Source organism: Geotrypetes seraphini, chromosome 4 (assembly GCF_902459505.1).
Source record: "Geotrypetes seraphini chromosome 4, aGeoSer1.1, whole genome shotgun sequence".
In the NCBI taxonomy this organism is placed as follows: Eukaryota; Metazoa; Chordata; class Amphibia; order Gymnophiona; family Dermophiidae; genus Geotrypetes; species Geotrypetes seraphini.
Window position 1 is genome coordinate 321,471,444 of NC_047087.1, and position 18,907 is coordinate 321,490,350.

Consider the following 18,907-nt stretch of genomic DNA (forward strand, 5'->3'; position numbering starts at 1 on the left):
CCAATAGGGAGAGGAGGAGATAGTGGATGTTGTGAATGGGCCATTTGGCCTTTATCTGCCATCATGTTTCTATAACCATAAAGCTCTATGACCTCACAATGCAGGTGTAAAGAGGCTTAGCCTATAGGAAGAGGAGATGCAAATGTTAAGAGCCTTAGCCAATAGGGAGAGGAGGAGATAGTGGATGTTGTGAATGGGCCATTTGGCCTTTATCTGCCATCATGTTTCTATAACCATAAAGCTCTATGACCTCACAATGCAGGTGTAAAGAGCCTTAGCCTATAGGAAGAGGAGATGCAAATGTTAAGAGCCTTAGCCAATAGGGAGAGGAGGAGAGAGTAGATGCTCTGGATGGGCCATTTGGCCTTTATCTGCCATCAGGTTTCTATGACCTCATAATGCAGGTGTAAAGAGCCTTAGCCTATAGGAAGAGGAGATGCAAATGTTAAGAGCCTTACCCAATAGGGAGAGGAGGAGATAGTGGATGTTGTGAATGGGCCATTTGGCCTTTATCTGCCATCATGTTTCTATAACCATAAAGCTCTATGACCTCACAATGTAGGTGTAAAGAGCCTTAGCCTATAGGAAGAGGAGATGCAAATGTTAAGAGCCTTAGTCTATGGGGAGAGGAGATGCAAATGTTAAAAGCTTTGGCCTATGGGGAGAGGAGGAGATAGTGGATGCTGCGGATGGGCCATTTGGCCTTTATCTGCCACAGGTTTCTATGTTTTGAGTCATCAGGGATTGCTGCCTGTGGAAATGCTGCAGAATGGCTCCATAACTGGGCGACAGTCATTGAACGGAAGACCCACAGTGAGAATGGAGTGGGAGCATCTCCTGATATGAGCAGAAGAGCCAGTGGGAATGCTAAGCAAGCACATCTTGATACTGGAGGTAGGGAAGGGAAGGAGAAAAAGAACTGAAGCAGGAGAGAGTGCTACAATTCAGCGGCTCTGAGAAGAGCTCCATTCCTGCATTTCAGCTGGAGCTGCCTAGAATCGGTGATCTTATCTCCAGCCATGTCCTCTCCCTCTGATAGCCCCCTGCCAGTCTGCTTCACACTGACACTCACTTTTTGCGATGCCAGATACTCCATGCCTCGGGCAAGCTGGTATGTGCAAGACACCAGGTCCTTGAATGTCAATTGCTCCTCGGGCACTCTGTTAATATCGAAGGAGTACTCCATACCCGGAGGCCGCCGTACTCTCAGATACTCCCTCAGATTCCCCTTAGCAGCATACTCAACGATGACATAGAGAGGACCTGCTCAGCAACACGAGAGAGAAATAGATATACAATATGGAACCTAAATCATCTTCCGAAACCGATTACCTAACAACATATGGAAACAGACAATCTGCTATGTAATGTAATGTAACCAGATTTACCTTCCAATGTTATTATGTCTATACACTCATTCTGTTATTAAGTCTATACCCTCAACCTGTATTCTCCAATGTCATGTACCCTCCTGGAAATGTCCAGTTCTCTTCCTGTGTAATCCGCTTTGAACCGCAAGGTACAAGCGGAATAGAAATCAGTAATGTAATGTAATGTAATGTAATATCACAACAAAGATGAGACAAAAATGGACACAGTGAGCTCAGGTTGTGTCAGAGAGAGATCCTGTTCAACACACGTGACAATAAGGAATATACATTGCTGTCACACTAATATAGTGTATAAGTTGACAGTGGGACTGCATTTTATTAAACCCCCAAAAACCCAAGGAATTCACACAAATTCCATCAGTGTGCTGGTTTTCTCCAGAGACATTGATTTTCTCCTCTTACCCAACACCACCATCAATCGAGCTAGGAGGGAGAGGAAGAGCAATGGAACCTCAATCTGCCTCCTCCTCCTCCACTGTGGGTTCTCCTGGTTCAGAGAAATACTCTCGATATGGGCAGTGATGGGAGACGATCAGCTCGAGGCATCACCGCTCTCTTCTGCTGGTTCCAAGTGAGGGTGTGCAAGAGGATCAGTGTAAGGGAGGAGGAATGGGAGGGGGAGGGAGAGGCTGGAAGCAAAAGAGGGAATCGGTGCTAGAGTGTGTGCAAGGCAGAGGACACATGATCAGGGCAGGGAGAAGAAATCTTTGTGAAATTTAAACACAATCATTTTCAACACTCCTGTCAAGGAATTTATCAGCCTATCTGTGAAGAAGTGTTACTACCTATATCCAAGTGTTTTAATGCAGACCCTGCCCACATTAACGTGACCCTCCGCATCAACGTACGCTGTGGCAGTGCCCCCCATCCTGCTCAGATCAGTGTGATCACACAGCAGGAAGCGCAGGGCAACGGGAGGACCCCAGCCTGTCTGAATTCACACAATCACACAGTATAGCTTGCAGAACTGGAGCAATGACTGCCACCTGCCCCTCACTCACCATCTTGTGTACACGCTCCCAGGAGGTTGATGATGTTCTTATGTTTTCCAATCATTTTCATCATCTCCATCTCCGACACCAGGTCTGACAAGTCCTTCTCAGTAGCATCATCTGTGCAAGAGCAGAGAGAAAGGCCTGAAGTTCGCCAAATGGATTCTAAAGTAAAGGCTCCAGGGAAACACAAGGGCATCCGTGTGGAAGGAGCTACTCCAAGGCAGAAGCAGGAAAACAGAACTGCTTACCTGTAACGGGGGTTCTCTGATGTCAAATGCAAAGAACCACCCTTGTGAGTCATATGACTCCATCTTGGGCTATCATACCAGAACTTTCTAGACAACTACGGAATCAGCAACACAAGCAACAAAATTTCAAGAGCAAGCGCAGGAGGTCACCAGAGGTGTGAAAATAAATGCAATAAGTTATGGAAGCAGTATTTGTTCAGTGACCTAACACGGCCTGCGTCAATGGTCATAGGACAGCCTCAGCTTACTCTAATCAAATACCATCATATATCGTTCCGATAGTAATAATTGCAGATCTGCTGTACCTGCACTTTCTGAATCAGGAAGCTCTCCATCATATGACCCTGATCAAGACAAGCTACCGAAACATAGAACAGGTCAGGACGGGTCTTCCAAGTTTATTAAAAAAAATTTTAAACCGCTTAATCAGGTTTCTAAGCGGTGTACAATATTAAAATTACATAAAACCAGTATAAAAGTTAAGGATACTAAACGATACCAACATAGATTAGTAAGACACATAATAAGACATAAGGACTAACTTCAAACAGTAGGGAGGAAGGGTGAGAACTACAATGGTGAGAAAAGGAGAACAATAAAGGAGAAAAACAATAGGTTAGGGTAAAAAAACGATGAAGCTTAAAAGGACAGTTATTGTCCAAAAGCATCCTGGAACAAGAAGGTTTTTAATTTTGATTTGAATTGATTTATTACGGATTCACTGCGCAAATGATTAGGCAGCAAGTTCCAAAGGCAGTGACGGCAAAATTGTTGGATCGCAGCATAGATTTTAGTGACGGTACGACAAGAAGGTTCTGTGACACTGAGCGAAGCAATTTTGAAGGACTGGAAGGAATTAAAAGTCTATCAATACCCTTTATCTCTTTCATAAGTGCAAATCAGAATAAATTGCTCCTCATCACGACAGCCGTGGCCATGCAGATGAGAATGAAAAATTGGGACAACCTGAATTATAGTTTTTGGTGGGAGTCCGTATGTCAAGTTTATAAGTTTGAAAGCATTTTTTCCATGCAGGGAGTCATCATAATAAATTTAAGGAAATTTGGAGCCCATTAACAAAATATTGCAAATTATGATATATTAATATTAGTTCCCTTTGATTTATGAAAGATTGCACATCCAGGAGGGGAGGGGGGATTTAATAACTTTATAATATGTGATTGGAAATGGAGTGCATTTTGTTATATTACGTGTTTGCACTATGTATTTGATTTAAAAATAAATAAAGAATTTATAATAAACTCTGGTTGATTATTTAAACGTGTTGCAAAAGTTAAAAGTAACCAATCCACGCTGAACAGGAGAGGTGAAACATGATCATTTTTCTTAGCGCCATAGATAATCTTGATAGCTGTTTTCTGCACTATCTGAAGGCGTCTTTGAATAAATACAGCTTCCTCACCTTGAGTTTTCCTATGGTTTTCTCTTTCATCCCACCTGTGGCCCCCTGCACTTCCTCTTCCACTGTATTTTAGCGTGCTATTGGCCTCTGGAGTTGCAGATGCCCAACTGGTCAATTTCTTTGACTGGGTGACCAGAGAATTGGATAGAGGATGTGCGCTAGATGTGGTATATTTAGATTTTAGCAAAGCCTTTGACAATGTTCCACATAGATGTCTAATATATAAACTGAGTGCCCTTGGGATGGGTCCCAAAGTGACGGGTTGGGTCAGGAACTGGTTGAGTGGAAGGCGACAGGGTAGTGATCAATGGAGATCGCTCTGAGGAAAGGGATGTTACCAGTGGTGTGCCTGAAGGTTCTGTTCTTGGGCCTGTTCTTTTTAACATTTTTATAAACGATATTGATGAAGGGTTGTCGGGGATGCCTCTTTGTGGATGATTCGAAAATCTGAATAGTGTAGACACGCCGGATGGTGTCAACATGAAGAAAGACCTGGCGAAGCTTGAAGAATGGTCTGAAATTTGGCAGCTAAAATTTAATGCTAAAAAATGCAAGGTCATGCATTTGGGCTGGAAAAACCAGAGGAAACGGTACAGCTTAGGGGGTGAAGAACTTATGTGCACAACAGAAGAGTGGGGCTTGGGTGTGATTGTATATGATTATCTTAAGGTGACCAAACAGGTTGAAAAGGTGACGGTGAAAGCTAGACGGATGCTAGGTTGCATAGGAAGAGGTATGGCCAGTAGGAAAAAGGAGGAATTGATGCCCCTGTATAAGACTCTGGCGAGACCTCATTTAGAATATTGTGTACAATTCTGGAGACCTTCAAAAAGATATAAAAAAAATGAAGTCAGTCCAGAGGAAGGCTACTAAATTGGTGTGTGGTCTTCATCATAAGGCGTATGGGGACAGACTTAAAGATCTCAATCTGTATACTTTGGAGGAAAGTCTGGAGAGGGGAGATTTGATAGAGACGTTTACATACCTATGTAATAAAATGAAAGGAAACTGCAATGAGAGGACATAGGATAAAGTTAAGAGGTGATAGGCTCCGGAGTAATCTGAGGAAATGCTTTTTACAGAAAGGGTGGTAGATGCGTGGAACAGTCTCCCGGAAGAGGTGGTGGAGACAGAGACTGTGTCCGATTTCAAGAAAGCCTGGAATAGTCAGATGGGATTCTTTTAGAGAGAGGAAAAGATAATGGTTATTGCAGATGGGCAGACTGGATGGGCCATTTGGCCGTTATCTGCCATCAGGTTTCTATATTCAAGAGGGCCTGGGATAGGCACGTGGGATCTCTCGGAGAGAGAAAGAGAGAATGGTTACTGCGGATGGGCAGACTGGATGGGCCATTTGGCCGTTATCTGCCATCAGGTTTCTATATTCAAGAGGGCCTGGGATAGGCACGTGGGATCTCTCGGAGAGAGAAAGAGAGAATGGTTACTGCGGATGGGCAGACTGGATGGGCCATTTGGCCTTTATCTGCCGTCATGTTTCTATATTCAAGAGGGCCTGGGATAGGCACGTGGGATCTCTCAGAGAGAGAAAGAGAGAATGGTTACTGCGGATGGGCAGACTGGATGGGCCATTTGGCCTTTATCTGCCGTCATGTTTCTATATTCAAGAGGGCCTGGGATAGGCACGTGGGATCTCTCGGAGAGAGAAAGAGAGAATGGTTACTGCGGATGGGCAGACTGGATAGGCCATTTGGCCTTTATCTGCCATCAGGTTTCTATGTTTCTATATTCAAGAGGGCCTGAGATAGGCACGTGGGATCTCTCGGAGAGAGAAAGAGAGAATGGTTACTGCGGATGGGCAGACTGGATGGGCCATTTGGCCTTTATCTGCCGTCATGTTTCTATATTCAAGAGGGCCTGGGATAGGCACGTAGGATCTCTCGGAGAGAGAAAGAGAGAATGGTTACTGCGGATGGGCAGACTGGATAGGCCATTTGGCCTTTATCTGCCATCAGGTTTCTATGTTTCTATATTCAAGAGGGCCTGAGATAGGCACGTGGGATCTCTCGGAGAGAGAAAGAGAGAATGGTTACTGCGGATGGGCAGACTGGATGGGCCATTTGGCCTTTATCTGCCATCAGGTTTCTATGTTTCTATATTCAAGAGGGCCTGGGATAGGCACGTGGGATCTCTCGTAGAGAGAAAGAGAGAATGGTTACTGCAGATGGGCAGACTGGATGGGCCATTTGGCCTTTATCTGCCATCAGGTTTCTATGTTTCTATATTCAAGAGGGCCTGGGATAGGCACGTGGGATCTCTCGGAGAGAGAAAGAGAGAATGGTTACTGCGGATGGGCAGACTGGATGGGCCATTTGGCCTTTATCTGCCATCAGGTTTCTATGTTTCTATATTCAAGAGGGCCTGGGATAGGCACGTGGGATCTCTCGGAGAGAGAAAGAGAGAATGGTTACTGCGGATGGGCAGACTGGATGGGCCATTTGGCCTTTATCTGCCATCAGGTTTCTATATTCAAGAGGGCCTGGGATAGGCACGTGGGATCTCTCGGAGAGAGAAAGAGAGAATGGTTACTGCGGATGGGCAGACTGGATGGGCCATTTGGCCTTTATCTGCCATCAGGTTTCTATATTCAAGAGGGCCTGGGATAGGCATGTGGGATCTCTCGGAGAGAGAAAGGTTACTTCGGATGGGCAGACTGGATGGGCCATTTGGCCTTTATCTGCCATCAGGTTTCTATGTTTCTATATTCAAGAGGGCCTGGGATAGGCACGTGGGATCTCTCGGAGAGAGAAAGAGAGAATGGTTATTGCGGATGGGCAGACTGGATGGGCCATTTGGCCTTTATCTGCCATCAGGTTTCTATGTTTCTATATTCAAGAGGGCCTGGGATAGGCACGTGGGATCTCTCAGAGAGAGAAAGAGAGAATGGTTACTGCGGATGGGCAGACTGGATGGGCCATTTGGCCTTTATCTGCCATCAGGTTTCTATATTCAAGAGGGCCTGGGATAGGCACGTGGGATCTCTCGGAGAGAGAAAGAGAGAATGGTTACTGCGGATGGGCAGACTGGATGGGCCATTTGGCCTTTATCTGCCATCAGGTTTCTATGTTTCTATATTCAAGAGGGCCTGGGATAGGCACGTGGGATCTCTCAGAGAGAGAAAGAGAGAATGGTTACTGCGGATGGGCAGACTGGATGGGCCATTTGGCCTTTATCTGCCATCAGGTTTCTATATTCAAGAGGGCCTGGGATAGGCATGTGGGATCTCTCGGAGAGAGAAAGGTTACTTCGGATGGGCAGACTGGATGGGCCATTTGGCCTTTATCTGCCATCAGGTTTCTATGTTTCTATATTCAAGAGGGCCTGGGATAGGCACGTGGGATCTCTCGGAGAGAGAAAGAGAGAATGGTTACTGCGGATGGGCAGACTGGATGGGCCATTTGGCCTTTATCTGCCATCAGGTTTCTATGTTTCTATATTCAAGAGGGCCTGGGATAGGCACGTGGGATCTCTCGGAGAGAGAAAGAGAGAATGGTTACTGCGGATGGGCAGACTGGATGGGCCATTTGGCCTTTATCTGCCATCAGGTTTCTTTGTTTCTATATTCAAGAGGGCCTGGGATAGGCACGTGGGATCTCTCGGAGAGAGAAAGAGAGAATGGTTACTGCGGATGGGCAGACTGGGTGGGCCATTTGGCCTTTATCTGCCATCAGGTTTCTATGTTTCTATATTCAAGAGGGCCTGGGATAGGCACGTGGGATCTCTCGGAGAGAGAAAGAGAGAATGGTTACTGCGGATGGGCAGACTGGATGGGCCATTTGGCCTTTATCTGCCATCAGGTTTCTATATTCAAGAGGGCCTGGGATAGTCACGTGGGATCTCTCAGAGAGAGAAAGAGAGAATGGTTACTGCGGATGGGCAGACTGGATGGGCCATTTGGCCTTTATCTGCCATCAGGTTTCTATGTTTCTATATTCAAGAGGGCCTGGGATAGGCACGTGGGATCTCTCGGAGAGAGAAAAAGAGAATGGTTACTGCGGATGGGCAGACTGGATGGGCCATTTGGCCTTTATCTGCCATCAGGTTTCTATGTTTCTATATTCAAGAGGGCCTGGGATAGTCACGTGGGATCTCTCAGAGAGAGAAAGAGAGAATGGTTACTGCGGATGGGCAGACTGGATGGGCCATTTGGCCTTTATCTGCCATCAGGTTTCCATATTCAAGAGGGCCTGGGATAGGCATGTGGGATCTCTCGGAGAGAGAAAGAGAGAATGGTTACTGCGGATGGGCAGACTGGATGGGCCATTTGGCCTTTATCTGCCATCAGGTTTCTATATTCAAGAGGGCCTGGGATAGGCACGTGGGATCTCTCGGAGAGAGAAAGAGAGAATGGTTACTGCGGATGGGCAGACTGGATGGGCCATTTGGCCTTTATCTGCCATCAGGTTTCTATATTCAAGAGGGCCTGGGATAGGCATGTGGGATCTCTCGGAGAGAGAAAGGTTACTTCGGATGGGCAGACTGGATGGGCCATTTGGCCTTTATCTGCCATCAGGTTTCTATGTTTCTATATTCAAGAGGGCCTGGGATAGGCACGTGGGATCTCTCGGAGAGAGAAAGAGAGAATGGTTATTGCGGATGGGCAGACTGGATGGGCCATTTGGCCTTTATCTGCCATCAGGTTTCTATGTTTCTATATTCAAGAGGGTCTGGGATAGGCACGTGGGATCTCTCAGAGAGAGAAAGAGAGAATGGTTACTGCGGATGGGCAGACTGGATGGGCCATTTGGCCTTTATCTGCCATCAGGTTTCTATATTCAAGAGGGCCTGGGATAGGCACGTGGGATCTCTCGGAGAGAGAAAGAGAGAATGGTTACTGCGGATGGGCAGACTGGATGGGCCATTTGGCCTTTATCTGCCATCAGGTTTCTATGTTTCTATATTCAAGAGGGCCTGGGATAGGCACGTGGGATCTCTCAGAGAGAGAAAGAGAGAATGGTTACTGCGGATGGGCAGACTGGATGGGCCATTTGGCCTTTATCTGCCATCAGGTTTCTATATTCAAGAGGGCCTGGGATAGGCATGTGGGATCTCTCGGAGAGAGAAAGGTTACTTCGGATGGGCAGACTGGATGGGCCATTTGGCCTTTATCTGCCATCAGGTTTCTATGTTTCTATATTCAAGAGGGCCTGGGATAGGCACGTGGGATCTCTCGGAGAGAGAAAGAGAGAATGGTTACTGCGGATGGGCAGACTGGATGGGCCATTTGGCCTTTATCTGCCATCAGGTTTCTATGTTTCTATATTCAAGAGGGCCTGGGATAGGCACGTGGGATCTCTCGGAGAGAGAAAGAGAGAATGGTTACTGCGGATGGGCAGACTGGATGGGCCATTTGGCCTTTATCTGCCATCAGGTTTCTATGTTTCTATATTCAAGAGGGCCTGGGATAGGCACGTGGGATCTCTCGGAGAGAGAAAGAGAGAATGGTTACTGCGGATGGGCAGACTGGATGGGCCATTTGGCCTTTATCTGCCATCAGGTTTCTTTGTTTCTATATTCAAGAGGGCCTGGGATAGGCACGTGGGATCTCTCGGAGAGAGAAAGAGAGAATGGTTACTGCGGATGGGCAGACTGGATGGGCCATTTGGCCTTTATCTGCCATCAGGTTTCTATATTCAAGAGGGCCTGGGATAGTCACGTGGGATCTCTCAGAGAGAGAAAGAGAGAATGGTTACTGCGGATGGGCAGACTGGATGGGCCATTTGGCCTTTATCTGCCATCAGGTTTCTATGTTTCTATATTCAAGAGGGCCTGGGATAGGCACGTGGGATCTCTCGGAGAGAGAAAAAGAGAATGGTTACTGCGGATGGGCAGACTGGATGGGCCATTTGGCCTTTATCTGCCATCAGGTTTCTATGTTTCTATATTCAAGAGGGCCTGGGATAGTCACGTGGGATCTCTCAGAGAGAGAAAGAGAGAATGGTTACTGCGGATGGGCAGACTGGATGGGCCATTTGGCCTTTATCTGCCATCAGGTTTCCATATTCAAGAGGGCCTGGGATAGGCATGTGGGATCTCTCGGAGAGAGAAAGAGAGAATGGTTACTGCGGATGGGCAGACTGGATGGGCCATTTGGCCGTTATCTGCCATCAGGTTTCTATGTATGCTGAAGTTCTACCTACAGGAAAGGTCCAGAGAAAGATGCTTGGGTCAACTCATTGTATTGCTATCAAAGAACAGCAAAATACAGAAAGTTTAGAAAGTACAAAATATTTCTGAAAAGTGCAATACAAACTTTTACTTCTATTGTTTATAAAATCAATAAAATTACTGGAACTTGAAAATACAATTCATTAATGATAAGAATTCACATTAGGAAATGAATCTATCAAAAAATTCCATCTTAATTACTTAAGTCCAGTAGGACGACATGGCTTGACAGATACATTGGTCCAGCCAAGACTGCTGTTTACCTGCTTGAAACGCAAGAGTCTTATCCAGAAAAATCTTGTATCTACAACCACTAGATTTCAGATGAGCAAATAAGTGTAGGTTTCTAGTTTTCCTCATTGGACTATACAACACAAAGTGTGAAAGGAGATAGGTTGGAGATAGTCCCAAGATCAGCTTGAAACAGATACAAGAAAGCTTGAATAATACTTGTGCTTCTATTGGCAACCAGTGCAACAAACGATAATAAGAATTAATATGATCGTTCTTCTTTTCCCCCCAAGCGTGCACACAGAATGAATGTGAAAGACATCCTGGAATCATTAACCTAGAACCTGGGGAAAGGACGGGGTTCTACTCCAGAAACCGGTCTTGAAGATTGGCAAATCCAAAACGGAATGAGCTAAAGAAAACCTGTCTCAATGCAACATTGGCCAGCAAACATCCCAAGTCACAGCACGGCACATCTTTGTCTGAGGGTGTAGATCTTAGACTGACTACCAGAAGTGCTAGGCCTGATGGGGTACACATTTGTGTAGCATGGCCCAGCTGATCAAAGCGCAGTAATGCACGTTTAACATGTAATAGATGGTCCCTGTTCCAAAGAGCTTACAATCTAATTTGGAAAGACAGGACATAAAGAGATTAGAAGTTTCTTGCAGAGAGAATGATACAATGGACCTAGATATCTTATGGCAAGTGTGAGTTTAGGAGTTGAAAGCAACCTTGAAGAAATGGGCTTTTACTTGGATTTGAATACTGGTAGAGATGGAGAATGACGTAACGACTCAGGCAGTCTGTTCCAGGCAGCCTGTGCAGCAAGACAGAAGGGATGGAGTCTGGAGTTGGCAGTGGAGGAGAAGGGTACAGATAGGAGGGACTGAACAGAATTCGGGGGGGGGGGAAATAAGTTTTTAAAATTATCTCGACAGCTAAGAAAAACTGAAATTCAAAGCCACAGTGCTTTTACAAAGGCTGACTTGTGTGCTACACTCAAACTCCACAGAGAGGATCATTCCAACGGGCTTATCCCAGATTTACAGATAAATTCCTGCTAAAATGTTGCATCAAAAGCATTTCTTTGGAGCGCTCTATTGACAATAGAAACTAATGTTCAAGATCACAACTGCTATCGCAGTGGGCTTGTGGGGTATTCGGGGCAGGAGCAATGATGCCCCAACCATTTTAAGAGCAAAACCGAACTAAGCAGGAGTAAACTGATCCTGCTCCTTCCCCAACTGCACTCCTGGATTACCAGGGATCGAAAGCTAGGCCTTGGTTGGCCTATGGAGACACAAATTTTGGGATTCCACCAAAATCACATGGGCATTTTCAACTGAAACCAAAACCAGGCAGAAAAAGAAGTGGGGGCTGGTTTTGGTGCCATAACCAGAAAAATAACTGAAATTCAGTCAGCCTCTAAGAGGCCCAAGGAAACACCTGCCTACAGTAGCACTATTCACTTCTTGTTATACCGTCTATCCCAAGTATATAGACGGTTTACAAATAGTTAATACAGTAAAAGATTTAATCTAAAACATTGAGGGGGGTTGAAAGACAGACTTGAATGACATGAGTCCAGGAGGGAGGGAAAGTTACAGCAGAATTAAAAAAGAAAAGGATACGGGTAAGGATAAGTACAAGAGAAGTCTTAGTAGATAAAGGTAGAGAGAACGAGAGGGTTGAAAGGGGATAGATTCCATACAAACGTAAAGTTCTTCTTCACCCAGAGAGTGGTAGAAAACTGGAACGCTCTTCCGGAGGCTGTTATAGGGGAAAACACCCTCCAGGGATTCAAGACAAAGTTAGACAAGTTCCTGCTAAACCAGAACGTTCGCAGGTAAGGCTAGTCTCAGTTAGGGCACTGGTCTTTGACCTAAGGGCTGCCGTGTGAGCAATAAAAGCATCTTGAAATAAGAATGGTTTTAGCTTAGAGTTAAATACCAGTACAGATGATTCTTGTCTGAGTTCATGGGGCATCACATTCCATAAGGTCAGGGCCAGAATGGCGAAGACTGATTAGCGGGTAGAAGATTCTGCCATTAGGGAGGATTGCTAGAAGGTTCTTAGCATTCGGAAGTCACACAGACACGGGGTCACAGCCTGAAGCTGAGTGGCAGCAGGTTCAGGACAAACGTCAGGAAGTTCTGTTTCTCACAGCGAGGGGTTGGCGCTTGGAATGCTCTCCCGGAGGAGGCTGTGGCGGAGACTACTGTTCCGGGTTTCAAGCGCAAGTTGGATGCACATCTTCTTGAAAACCATATTGAGGGATACGGGAAATCCGGGTCTCCCAAAAGGCGTACTTAAATGGGCCACCGCCTGCGCGGATCGCCGGACTTCGGTCTGATCCGGTGAAGGCGTTTCTTATGTTCTTATGAAGTAAGGAATAAGTTTAGCAATGAAAGCAGGGGAGTTTGTGAGTCTTCAGGAGGGCGATTCCTTCTCTGCTGATTAAGATGAAGCCATCAAAACTGAGAGGGGAAAAGAAATCCGAGAAGATTCTAACCATTCCGCTCCTCAACAGAGAATAATACGATTACATTTCTGTTTTGTTAATTAAAGAAATACTAGCGGTGCTTGAGCTGGCTCTGGCTTGTTCTCCACTTGCCTCAGTCTGCCCAAAACAGTTGATTTATCCTAAAAGTGCTGAACCCAGAGGTCAACTATGTGACCTCTGCCCTTCTCTAGTGATAGAACAGGGATATTAAAAAGTGCCCCGAGGCTGCTCACCTTTCAGCATCTTCACTGCCACGGTAAGAGCCTCCTTGGGTCGCTCCTTGTCTATTCCCACCGCCTCAGCCATGACGACCTGTCCAAAGCAACCTTCACCCAGGGGCTTCCCCAGCGTCAACCTGTAGGACAGAGGACACATTAGGAGGAGATGGAGGGGGAGTAGAAGAATCTTCAAATGCTTAGCCGGTATCTTAAGCCCAGAAAAGGCCCTAACCTAATCCTACCTGGCACACAGCCCCTATTTCTAGAAACGGTGTCTAAGTCCTAGGTGTACTTCGGCACAGCTGTCAATCAACTGCTAGGCGCAACTTATAGAATAAGACCTGGCGCCACTCATAGGTGCCGATAAGGGTTGAATGCCTAGGCGCACTGCTATTTAGGCCAGAGGTTTTTGGGGCCCAAATGAGCGCACCTATGTGAATCCATGCACAGATTCCACCGTGAATCCACCTCTAAGCACGCCTACATGCCAGTAGAAGGCCTCAGTGTAGACCAGGCCAATCGGGTTTTCAGGCTAGCCCTAATGAATATGCATGAGAGAGATTTGTATAAATGGAAGTGACAGGCATGCAAATCTGCTCCATGCATATTCATTAGGGCGATCCTGAAAACCCGATTGGCTTGGGGGGTCCTCTAGGACAGGGTTGGAAACCATTGGTGTAGACGCCAACCTCAAAGTGGTAGGCTCCGACTGAGTTAGACGTCTACTGGCAAATACATTTTTAAAAATTGGTTTTAATTGGTTGTTATGGCACTTTCAATTATCAGCGCCAATTAAGCCAAATAAAAAATTTAAGTTAGGCGCCCAAGATTGGCTATGAGCGCCAATCTAGATGCATCTTTTATAGAGTGCACAACAAAACTATTAAGTTTCCACAGCGAGATAAAAAGAGAGACCAGATTATGGAAGTCCTTGTTTATGACGCAAGAGAGGTGGGGGATGGAAGCAGAGCCATCTCAACTCGGCCTGGGCTGTCAGGAAGCTGGACTGCTAGAAAGGAAATATCCTATAAGATGCATTTTCATCGACAGATCTGCAACCCCACCCCCCGCAGCTCTGGAAACTAATTGTATGCCATAATGAGCCTCACCTTTCCCTTCCCCCACTGCTCCACATCTTTATTCTTCTCACACTTTCCAAATTAACTCTTCCATATACTACCCCCCCCCCCCCCAAGGCAAGCAGTGACAGAAGTGCCATTGTTGACTGGAACAGTACTGGTAGTTATCGTTCCCCCACCCTCAAAGCAAAAGTAATTTCCATGACAGAACATGAGCTGATGCCAGCCCGTGTCTGCAATCCACCAACCACCAGCTCTGAAAGAGGCAAAGCCGGTGCACTTTGGTAGTAATTACACACCGGTAGATCCTGGTCACAGTTACAGATGAAAACACGGTTCAAACTAGTGAAATTTCAATGGTTAACCATTTAAACAATGTCTTCTGAAGAGCCATGTGGCGTTTCCTCTGCCCTCCCTTTCCGTGTGCTTTCATGCCACCCTTGCTGGTCAATAGTGGCCCACAACCCACTAAAAAAGAGAAACACAAGATCACCTGCACGCCACGATGGCAAAGTTTAAATTAAATAAGAATTTAGTCATCATTTAATTGTTTAAAAATAATTGCCACATGGCTGTGCATCTTTGTGGCTGGAACTTAAAAGATATGGAGAGTATTCTCAACTGGACTGTGAGCACCCTGGCAAGAGTCCACTTGCACTACAGGAACGCCCTTCTAGTGTTAGGGGGACAGGAGGACAGTATGGAGAACAGACTCATTGCATGTTGGCGAATGGCGAGGCCAGGACAGAAAGCACACTGGTATGCTGAACCATGCTATGCTGCCCCCGATGGCTGGGAGAGGTATTTGTTAATGACATACAGGGATACTTCATGGGGATACGTGAACATCATATTCTGTATACCTGAATGACACTTGTGAATATAATCCCTCCACCTCTAGGGCAAGGACCTTTTGGTTCCTCTCATCAAATCCCAAACAGGAACTACGCACTGCTTCACATATAGTGAAGTTGGAAAGAAGAGAAGATAATGGATGCTCCTTACATTCTCTGGGCTCTATGGCCAGGGGGAGGCGCTGCTGCTTTAGGATACCATGCAACTGCCTGAGAATTGTATATTCATGATAGCTACAAGAATTTCAGTAGCATCTCTTGAAAAATGGTAGCTTTCATGTACTGAAAAATATATGTGAATATTTAAAATGTTACTGCACAGATGCAGGTCTCAGAATACTAACTTTTCTCGTGAAAATTCCCAGACGGGGTCCTCAGGCAGCTCATACTCGGAAACTCCAGACAGCATGGGTGTATCGGTAGCAGAGGAGAGGCGGGTGGTGATCCGCACCAAGGGGGTGTTGGAGTTCATGGAGGAGCTCGAGTCTGCAGACACCTGTTGTAGGGAGGAAAGATGACGAGAACAAGAGATGTGATCTTGGTCTATGGTTAAGAACAGGCGAGAGGGTCACCCCAGCCAGCTCACTGTCAGCTCATGGGAAAAGCTCACAACTGCAAAAGTAACTCCAGAAAAGATCCGCCCCCCTAGGGTAAACTTTAGGCAGCCGTACATTACAGAGTCCCCCTTAGGCATCCCCAGCTAGTTGCTCTGCCACTTATTGTCTGCCCCCCCCTTCCCCAGGCGCTGCCACGTATATCAGACATCAACTCCTGTAACCAGGCCCTGTGGCTCTGGCAGCTTCATGTCTGCTTTAGGGAGGACCACATACGTCTTCAGAAACAAGGCCAAAAAGAATAAGGCCTGAAATTTGGCCATCACCGTTGCCGGGAGCGCCATAGCCACATTCTTTGGAAGACGATTGCTTACAAAGGATTCTAAATCACCCTAGATACATCACATTGGGGACCCAGTTAAAAAGCAATCGCAAATATGCACTTGGAGAAACATATTGCAAGTCCTCTAGGGCTAGAGGGAGTTCCTGATTGTAATGTGTAAATCACCGAAAGGCATATCAAGAATCTAAGAAAGAAAAAAATAGTAAAATTAATTAGTACAACATTTCTCAGGCCTACAATGGTTTCCAGCAATGTTCCCTCTAAGCTGCACGGCCATGCACCTCTTTTGAAGATGCTCACGGTAACAGCAGCACTTTCCCACCGCCATCATGGCGGCTTCTTTACACAAGCAGCAGCGACAAAACTGGCTGCCTTGCTCTCTCGCTGGCCACACTTGCAGCTTCCATATGATCAGCTGCTGGCTCTGCCCCAGAACCGAAGACTGAAGCTGCCATTGCGGCCCCGTAGGAGAGAACATAAGAATATTGCAGTCTGGTGTTCTTGGGAGTAGCAGAATCAGTCTTGGGGACACTTAAGGTGGCCCAAAATTCAGTGGTGCGCTCTCTCTTTAAGTTGGACAGACGTGAGCATGTAACAGAATATTTTATAAGGTTGTATTGGCTGAAAGGAAAGGATAAGATCCAATACAAGCTACTGGTGAATGTCTTTATGTGTTTACAGAAGTTGGCCCCTAAACGTTTGTTCCGGAGCATCTTGCCATGTGAGTTGGCTCGATGGCTCCGCTCAATTGAGCATTGTGACCTATCTGTATGGGAGTTAAGGCTTTCCTCTTCCTCTTCGAAACGTTCAAAATACTGAAGGGAATAGATTTAGTAGAGAAAGACAGACTGTTCACCCTCTCCAAGGTAGGGAGAACGAGAGGGCACTCTCTAAAGTTGAAAGGGGATAGATTCCGTACAAACGTAAGGAAGTTCTTCTTCACCCAGAGAGTGGTGGAAAGCTGGAACGCTCTTCCGGAGTCTGTTATAGGGGAAAACACCCTCCAGGGTTTCAAGACTAAGCTGGACAAGTTCCTGCTAAACTGGAACGTACACAGGTGAGGCTGGACTCATTTAGAGCACTGGTCTTTGACCCGAGGGCCGCCGCGTGAGCGGACGGACCACTGGTCTGACCCAGCAGAGGCATTTCTTATGTTCTTATAAGAAACAGTGTCACTGCATCGGCTCCTGGGAGTGGAATAACTTCCAGGATACATTCGCCAGCAGCAAAATGTTCAGAACTGCTGAAAAGACATCGGTTCTGTCCAATGAAATAGAGGGTGGAGTGATGACTCTTGAGTGCCGAGGTGTTCAATGGTCTGGTCTGGTTTATTGATGTCTGTTACTGAGGCATCTTGTATGACTTATGGAATTGGCCAGTTTGGGCCTTATATGAAATTTGTTGTTGATGCAACATGTATGATATATGTAAGTATTTAATTTGTTATTGTGTGTCTATGAAGTGTTTTGTATGATAAATGTAAATCTTTTATTTTGTATGTTAATATATAACTCGCCCTGGATAAGGGCGGGTGAGAAATAAAGAAACAAATAGCCCAATGGTCCATCGAGCCCAGTAGCCCATTCTTGGTGTGGGACGCAAATAGCAGCAGGTGTCAGGTGGAGAGGGGACAGTAGGGAGATGTGATGAAAGGGGGAAGAGATGAGAGAGAGGAAGACACTGGATGAAGCGAGAGAGGAGGGAGACACTAGAAGATGCTGATGGAAAGGGAGAGAGGGGGCAGATACTGTATGGAAGAGGGGAGGTGATTTGGGGAAAAGACAGAGGTGGGAGATGATGGAAGGAGGAAGTGAAAGGAGAGATGCTGGATGAAGTGGCCAACACTGGATAAGAACAGAAGAATAGCCTTACTAGGTCAGACCAATAGCCCTTTCTCACGGTGGCCAATCCAGGTCACTAGTATCTGGCCAAAACCCAAAGAGTAACAACATTCCATGCTACCGATCCAGGGCAAGCAGTGGCTTGCTTCCTCCATGTCTTTCTCAATAATAGACTATGGACTTTTCCTCCAGGAACTTGTCCAAACCTTTCTTAAAACCAACTACGCTATCTGCTCTTACCACATCCTCTGGATGGAAGAGGAGACAGACAAGATATTGCAATAATAGGGGAAATCAGAATGGGGAGGGGGGGTTAAAACTTTCACACCACTACATTCCTATTTACATTTCTTTTTAATATGTACATGTGTAAGCTTATATTTTCTTTCCAGCTCAAACAAAATAATTTAACTTCTCAATTTTTTAATATATAATTTGGCATAATTTTCAAAAATTGCTTGTTTTTGTACCCTACGCCCACCAAACCAACCCGGCCCAAACCAACTGTTGCTCATAAAACCTCATGACTTGCACGTCTGCTTTCGTGGCTTAGTTGGAACATTGGTTGGCGTTATCAATTTCCCATCAGTCTCAGCTTGATTTCTTCCAATTAAGTATAAGTGATTGAACCCCAGGGAAGTAATCCATCGGCCTACTGGGATTTAGCCCGGCAGTGTTTAAAAAAGGTTTGGATAATATCCTAAAAGAGAAATCCATAGACCATTACTGAGAAGGCTTGGGGAAATCCACTGCTTATTCCTAGGATAAGCAGCCTAAAATCTGTTTTACTACTTGGGATCTAGCTAGGTATTTGGGACCTGGGTTGGCCACTGTTGGAAACAGGATACTGGGCTTGATGGACCTTCGCTCTGTCCCAGTATGGAAGCTCTTATGTTCTTATGTAAAACAATTTAAAATGCTTGTCCAGGACTAACCCTGGGTATTCAGTGGCAATTTTCCAGTTAGCACCTAAGCTGAAACTGCCTTTCTGTGGGTGGTCCAGAACCAGAGTCAGCATGTATGCAATTACGTGCTGAC

At 45.9% G+C, this 18,907-nt stretch overlaps 1 protein-coding gene across 10 annotated transcripts in view; it reads right to left on the minus strand.

Annotated features, from left to right (window-relative positions):
* The window catches only part of FGFR2 (fibroblast growth factor receptor 2), a 205,246-nt gene that overhangs the window by 11,823 nt on the left and 174,516 nt on the right, over positions 1-18,907 (minus strand). For all 10 annotated transcript variants that reach the window (XM_033941235.1, XM_033941234.1, XM_033941232.1 and 7 more), the window contains 4 exons: positions 15,476-15,627; positions 13,214-13,335; positions 2,393-2,503; positions 1,073-1,263 (listed from right to left, as the gene is read on the minus strand). In XM_033941235.1, the coding sequence (XP_033797126.1) occupies positions 1,073-1,263; positions 2,393-2,503; positions 13,214-13,335; positions 15,476-15,627 (576 nt within the window). The remainder of the gene's footprint in view (positions 1-1,072; positions 1,264-2,392; positions 2,504-13,213; positions 13,336-15,475; positions 15,628-18,907) is intronic.